The 7,314-nt window shown below is 43.5% G+C and overlaps 2 protein-coding genes across 3 annotated transcripts in view; one reads left to right on the top strand and one right to left on the bottom strand.

Annotated features, from left to right (window-relative positions):
- Nucleotides 1-740, bottom strand: part of sigmar1 (sigma non-opioid intracellular receptor 1) — a 2,414-nt gene extending 1,674 nt beyond the window's left edge. The window contains exons 1-2 of the mRNA XM_008326118.3: nucleotides 494-740; nucleotides 374-425 (exon numbers count right to left, since the gene is read on the bottom strand). Of these exons, the coding sequence (XP_008324340.1) occupies nucleotides 374-425; nucleotides 494-638 (197 nt within the window). The 5' untranslated portion in view covers nucleotides 639-740. The remainder of the gene's footprint in view (nucleotides 1-373; nucleotides 426-493) is intronic.
- A 327-nt stretch (nucleotides 741-1,067) lies between these two features.
- galt (galactose-1-phosphate uridylyltransferase) overlaps nucleotides 1,068-7,314 on the top strand; it is an 18,137-nt gene continuing 11,890 nt past the window's right edge. For both annotated transcript variants that reach the window (XM_025062514.1, XM_008326119.3), the window contains exons 1-6: nucleotides 1,068-1,225; nucleotides 2,146-2,315; nucleotides 2,409-2,484; nucleotides 2,575-2,623; nucleotides 4,989-5,118; nucleotides 6,016-6,072. In XM_025062514.1, the coding sequence (XP_024918282.1) occupies nucleotides 1,189-1,225; nucleotides 2,146-2,315; nucleotides 2,409-2,484; nucleotides 2,575-2,623; nucleotides 4,989-5,118; nucleotides 6,016-6,072 (519 nt within the window). In that variant the 5' untranslated portion in view covers nucleotides 1,068-1,188. The remainder of the gene's footprint in view (nucleotides 1,226-2,145; nucleotides 2,316-2,408; nucleotides 2,485-2,574; nucleotides 2,624-4,988; nucleotides 5,119-6,015; nucleotides 6,073-7,314) is intronic.

Genomic DNA, 7,314 nt, shown 5'->3' with positions numbered 1-7,314 from the left:
CGCCCCCCCCCACAGAGAGAGAGGGGAAAAAAGCACCTGTCCCCCGGGGGGGGGGGGGGGGGGGGGGGTGTACAGTCAATAACCCTGGTTCAAACTGTCGAGGTTTGATGCTTGACTTCTTTACTGTGTAGTTAGAGTCAGTGGTACAGACGGGGGGTGGGGGGGGTTGACCCAGGTTTGACCTCCTCAGGTCAACTGCTCCTACTGGACTGTGACACATGGAAACATAATTCTGGTTCTTTAAAACACATTGACGACCACAGAAACCTGTGACAAACCTGGGCCTCGGGCCAGACTTTGGACACCTATGTCTGTAGCGAGATAGTGTTTACAGTAGGTGACGGTAAAGAGAGTCACCGACAGCAGTCGTCACCTTTTTCTGAGCTCCACCACCACTTTGGAGAAGGCCTGCTCCGAGTCCTGTCCTGAGAACACAGGGTTTGACAGTAAATATGTTTAAAGGCTTCACCTTCCAGTGACGTGTGTCACTCACCTGCGTACTGTTTGGCTAACTTGGCGATGTCGTCTTTGTTGAACACATACTGCTTGGTTGCCAACCAGTGCTGCAGCAGCAACACGACCACAGCGGTGAGTGACGCGAAGACGAAGAGTTTGAAGATGATTTTTAACAAAGACATGTTTTTTAAAAAACACACGGTCAGACAGAGAGGCAGAAACTGTGAGTTTGACTACATGTGCACACGGAGGAGGAATGAGACTGGAGAGAGAGGGGGAGAGAGAGGGGAGAGAGAGGCGTGGAAATGTCCACAACCATGTCTTTCCTGCTCGTCATTGGACCGGAGTCACCGCTAAACCAATCAGAAGGCGCTGTTGCCATGGTAGGCGTGAGTAATGTTGGGTTGCCATTAAATTATATCCTCCCATTTGTTTTCTGAATTATCGTTGAAATTCACATTAAAATACATTGTCGTCGTGTATGGATTTTCAACAGGATGATTCAGTTCAAGGGTTCTAATAGAAAAATCAATAATAATCTGTGAATTTATGGACATTTTTATTTGCTTTAGATTTAGCTATTTTACGTCTTTTGGTCACAATCAGCAATTCCTGTCTCCGCTCGTGAGAAACAGGAAGTGCAAATATCGCACAAGACAGCAACTAAATATAGTAAATACAAAGTGGTTCATTTAATGATTTAAAACAACGTTGACAGTCGGCTTTTTCAGCATGAGCGGAGAAGAGGCGGTGGTTTTTGACCCAAAAGGTACGAATTTAAAATGATTTTAATAGACTTTAAATTCAAACTTGACACCGTAGTCAAAGCTCTTTACAGTCGAACAGTTTAACTCTCCACAAACAGTCGTCGTTCCATTACTCTGAGCACATCATTGTTGAACTTCACCCTGGACTCATTAAACTGCAGCACGACTCTGTCGAAATTGACTGTTTCTAGAATTACCCCCTCATTAACATACATTAAAATACATCGCAGCCGGGAGCAAATCGTTGAAAAGAGAATAATGTCGTGAACCACAGTGATACTTCTTGGTTTATTTAGTCGCCGAATTTAACTGTAGGTCAAAGCAATTTATCAAATGTCACCAACTCCATTTCACCCTGAAGCCGTGTCGTTTATTACCACAGTAAACTTAGAATTTGCATAATCGTCAATGGAGTTTTGCCTCAAACAAACATCTTTCAGCCCCGTGACTTGTTCCTGTTTCAGCGCCCGTGTCCAACATTCATACTGTGACTGTACTGAGTACGAAGGAGTTAGAAATACTTTATATAATTTAACAAACTTCTGAACCAAATGACAGCTAATGACAAGGTTTTCTGAAAAATATATATTTTTAAAAAAATGAGTGAATCGCAAAAAATGACAACACAAACAACTAGAAATAGTTTTTCAAAGCAAAAATAACAAATAAACAATGCTAACAGCTAGCTGTCAAGATTGCGTTATTTAGTGAAAACTACCATAACTGACAAGACTTATATCATTATTGGCCATTAAATTACAAAAGGTCAATGTTTTCAAAGAAAATAGCAACAATAGGTGAAGGTTAGCCAAGAAAAAAAAGGTGAGTTACAGATCTGTCAGAACCTGTTGAACATATTTGATGGAGCATTTGATTGACAGGTCTGATTTCTGTGTCTTTCTCTGCTACATGTGAACCTCAGAGCACCAGCACCTGCGCTACAACCCTCTGCGTGACAGCTGGGTGCTGGTGTCGGCCCATCGTATGAACAGACCGTGGGCTGGTCAGGTGGAAAGACCCCCCGAGGAGCGTGTCCCCAGAAATGACCCCAAAAACCCCCTGTGTCCTGGGAACACCCGAGCAAACGGAGAGGTGAGATGTTGATCGACAGTCGTCGGTGTCGGTGTGGGTTGGTCAGTGGTGCTGTCTGTACTCAGGTGTGTGTGTGTGTGTGTGTGTGTCCAGGTCAACCCTGACTACGACAGCACTTTTGTGTTTGACAATGACTTCCCTGCACTTCAGCCTCACGCTCCAGATCCAGGTGAGTGTCTGTTCTGTTCCAACCGTTTGAGTTTGGCTCAATTATTTTTGTGACCTTTTCTCACACAGCCCACACTGTTGGTCTCCACAGGCTGCTGTCAACATCCTTTATTCCAGTCCAAAGCCGCCAGAGGCGTCTGGTAAGAAGGAAACTGAAAGACCAAAAAATAATTTAATTCTATTTTAAATATTTCTTCAACTTATATAATCACATAAAACAGGAATTTAATCTGATTTTAGTTAAGTTTTAGGTAACTGTTAGCTCTGATAGGGTTAATATTGCTAACCTATAGCTATCTTTTCAGGCTAACTGTCTTTTTCTTATGTCTTGACTAACGTTTAATTTTACTTATAGCCTAAAAGTACTTTCAGCTTTGTCCCTTTTTTTCTAGAGTTGCTCCAGCAAATGATTGATTTCCATCTGTCCCTGTTCTCTGCATCTCCTCCTCTGACTCCAACTATCTGCATGTCCTCCCTCACTGCATCCATATATCTCCTCTTTGACCTTCCTCTCTTTCTCCTACCTGGTAGCTCCATCTCTAACATTCTTCTACCAATGACTGTCCCTCCTCTGCACATGTCCAAACCATTTCAATCTGGCTTCTCTCGCTTTGTTTTTTGAAAAAATTGTTTTCCCTCTAATGACCTCATTCCTGTCTAACCTTCCTGTCCTCATTCCTGATCCTGTCCATTCTTGTCACTCCTAAAGAGAATCTTAGCATCTTTAACTCTGCCACCTCCAGCTTCACCTCCAGCTTCACCTCCAGCTCCACCTCCAGCTCCACCTCCACCTCCTGTCTTCTACCTACTGCTACCGTCTCTAAACCATACATCATGGCTGGTCTCACCACCGTCCTGTAAACCTTTCCCTTCACCTTAGCTGACACTCTTCTGTCACAGATCACTCTTAACTTACGACTAGTTATATTTAAACCAACTACTAGTCATGTTTGTGCAGATTTGTCACCTTTCTTTTCTTTTCTTTTTTCTTCTCCTGAGTTACAGGAGATTTTTCTCATGATAAAATGTTTTATTATAGGAATGGATGGATACCATCCTGTATGTATTCCCCTTATGCCGCCAGTAGATGGCGATATGACCACACCAGTGTGACCACTTAATATCAACTGAAAGTCATTTACCGATTTTACTTCGGCACTTCTTCACCTCTAATGTTGTTAATTGGTCTTTTGTCTGGAGTAAGTCGAGAGTTATTGACGATTCACGTCAGGATCGAACCGTCGTCGTCTGTTTGGACTGAAATAACGGCGTCATTAAATCAGGAGAAGCTTCGACTCTCAGTGTACGGACCTGAACCCGTCTGACGACCGTGTAACAATGGCGACACCAATTAGTCAGAACACGTTTAGAGTTGATGAACAGATGGTTTCTCTGTAGTCAGCGGATCTGTTCCCGCCACAAAAACAACAACGAAACCCAGAGAAGTTTGGTTCCGTCGTTGGAGGAGCGTTAGCGCCGACATTAGAACCGAAAGAACGCTTTTCTGTTTAAAGTAAACTTTTCTGACAGGCTTTAATTCACTGAAGCATACAGAGGGGGGAGAGAGAGAGGGGGAGAGAGACTACTACGAAGATTCAGACAACTGTTCCGTTTTGCTCTGAGCGTAAACACAGCGCCATGTTCAATTATTGATCAGTTCAAGCTGCCGCGGCTCCAAAGAGAGTCTGCAGCTGGAAAATCGTTCGGTCCACTCTGTATCTCCACCGTGGACTGTGGTAATGACACACACACACACACACACACACACACCAACCTTCTACAGACAGTAATAGAACGGATGGTTTCTGTTTTTTTACTAGTTTTCAGTTACTGACATTTTATTGACGGCTCTGATGGTTCCAGGGTTGAAGCTCCACCCACTTCATTTATTATCACATGTAATTATTATATATATTTTATTGTATTGTATATTTTCCTGTTTGACTCAGGTATGATTTTTAGTTACTTTGATGTTAAATTTGTACTTTTGTTGATCTTTTGGGTTTTTTAAGGTAAATATTTAAACTCTTATTTTTAACCCTGTCATTAGCCATTAGCTAGGCTACCGTTTTGTTATTTTGGGCTAATCAAGGCTAAGTTTGTGCTAACCTTGGTTGTTATTGTTAGCTACAGCTGTTGATACAGTCAGACAGAGCGGTGTTGGTGGATATAACTGTTGTTTTTATGTTGGCGGATTGTTGTTTGGCTAACTCGGCTAACTCAGCTAACTCTGAACTCAGACCTTGTGATGATGTCACACGTCCAGCTGCTGAGTCAGAGTCTGTGTCTGTGTTTCCTGGGTCACATGACCCTCCTGTCCTTCACTGCTGACCAGTCCACTCCACAGTCTGTTCACGTGTGTGGGGCATTTAATGGAAGCTGCCCTGATGTACCAACCCTCCCCCGACCTTTGACCCCCCCACACAGACATCAACGTCTTAGAGAATCACATTATTGATTTAGAGTTCTCAGCAGTTCTCACCGTCGGTCTGCTCCTGTCTCCAGTAAGGTCATGTGTTTCCACCCCCACTCTGACGTCACCCTGCCCCTCATGAAGAAGGAGGAGGTCCTCACAGTGATTGACAAGTGGGTCCAGCTTGTTGAAGAGCTCGGCACCACGTACTCCTGGGTTCAGGTACCAGTATCTCACACACACACACACACACACACATTATTGATTTCATTCTTTTTTTTTTCCGAGGGCAGAGAGAAATTGCAGGGAGAAAACAGTCGACTTCTTCACCTCCTGCTCAGACTCGGCTGATGATCCACTTTTCTGCTCTTTCCAATATTTCATTTTAATGCGACTCATATTGGATTAGATGCAGTTTTAATGATGCCTCTGGGCCAAGTGGAGAAATCCAGCGTGTCGTCGAGAGTGAAGTGTGTTGATAAAATAAGATGTCAAAGATTATATGAGGAGCCGTTAAATATTTTCCTGTAGTTCTGCTGAGGATGATTTTTTTTTTTTTTTGGAAAAGTGAGAGAAGCTGCTGTTGTTGTTGCTTTGGATAAGTGAGAGAAGCTGCTGTTGTTGTTGCTGGGATGACGGCGGTCGAGGTTAGAGGCTGATGGAAATGAACATGTTAAAGTAAAGATGTTGTTCTGCAGCTCCTGACGACACATTTATTAAATCCATCATTTATTAAATCCATCATTTATTAAATCCAATGATCAGATTGTCAGTCGTTTGTCAACAGACTGGGTTTGACCTTTGAACACGGATGCTCTACTGCACGTGTTACCCAACTCCTAATGACTGCAGAAGGTGACGTGTGTCTGTGTTTATTCATTCAACTGTCAGTGTAGTGTGAACCAGTAACTGCAGTACAGAACCTGGACAAAACTGCTAGCTGTAAGGCAGGAGCCCTAACCACTCAGCCACTGTGTTGTCAATGTTTTTTTATTTAATTCCAGCTGTACACACACACACACACACACACACACCTGTTCAGTTTGTTAGAAACTCTTCACGTTGTTTGACTGTGAACCTGCTGATGTGAAACGTTCTCTCTTTATTTTTAAACCTCAGATATTTGAGAATAAAGGCGCCGTCATGGGCTGTTCAAACCCACACCCTCACTGCCAGGTAGGAAACACTGAAGTATTCTGTGGAGGAGTATTTGTGCTGTGTACTTGTACTGTGAAACACAGGCCTCTGCAGTAGTGTTGACGTGGACGAGTCATCAGTGTCACATGGTTGTCAGTCTGTGTCAGTCTGTGTCAGTCTGTGTCAGTCTGTGTCAGTCTGTGTCATGTTGTGTCATGTTTATTAATTAGCTCGTGGCTCTGGCTGCTTCACTCGTTTAATCCAGTTAATAATGAACTCCTTTATATTATGATTTCTAATTATTTTAATTCCGTTTCCCAAACTCTGCTCCTGAAGCTTCTTAGATAAGAGTTCAACGGCTTCATGGATGACTGAGAGCCTGCACAGAGGTGAACAGCAGAGGGCAGTGTCGGTCTCTGAATCACCTCCTCCTCATCTTCCTCTCAGACTGGAGGAGATTCAGCTTCTGTTAAATCTGTAGTGTTTTCATGATGGGATCAGAAACAACAGTGTTGTTGTGAGGAGGAGTCGGAGGAGCTAACATTCAGGTTAAAGTGTTAGGAGGAAGAAGAGGAGGAGGAGGAGGAGGCGGAATGTGATGTGTGTAGTGATCAGAAAACATCAGCCTGTCAGACCAACAGTTCTTTAACTCAGAAATAGAAAATAATCTCCATGTTCCACAGACTTCGTGGTCTTCTTCTCCTCCTCCTCCTCCTCTTCTTCTGCTTCATTGTCTTGTCGTTGTCTTTGTCGTTCTTCCTCTCCTCCTCCTCCTCCTCCCGTCTCTCAGGACCTGGAGGAGTGTGTTTTGTGTTTTGTGTGGTGAAGCAGTTTCCTGTTCAGAATAGTAACAGCCTCCTTTTAAACCTCTGTGGCGTACAGTACAGAATACATAAATATATATATAAACATATACTCCGTGTGAGGAGCTGAGAGGGTTTGAAGAGGGGACGGTGACAGAGTTCCTTCATGTTCTAAGAATAAACTTCACACGACGTCAGTTGAAGGCTGTGTGTGTTGTTAGGAGTAACGGCTGTCACTTCCTGTCCAACATGAATTATAGATGGAGTTTCTGTTCTCATCATTCTGTGTCACCGTCGACATCTGACAGAGTCACGACAGAGTCACGACAGAGTCAAGACAGAGTCACGACAGAGTCAAGACAGAGTCACGACAGAGTCAAGACAGAGTCACGACAGAGTCAAGACAGAGTCACGACAGAGTCAAGACAGAGTCACGACAGAGTCACGACAGAGTCAAGACAGAGTCACGACAGAGTCA

Source organism: Cynoglossus semilaevis, chromosome 14, assembly GCF_000523025.1.
Source record: "Cynoglossus semilaevis isolate Cse_v1.0 chromosome 14, Cse_v1.0, whole genome shotgun sequence".
NCBI lineage: Eukaryota > Metazoa > Chordata > Actinopteri > Pleuronectiformes > Cynoglossidae > Cynoglossus > Cynoglossus semilaevis.
Note: the sequence above shows the minus strand (reverse complement) of the source record. Positions and strands in the feature narration are given on the sequence as shown.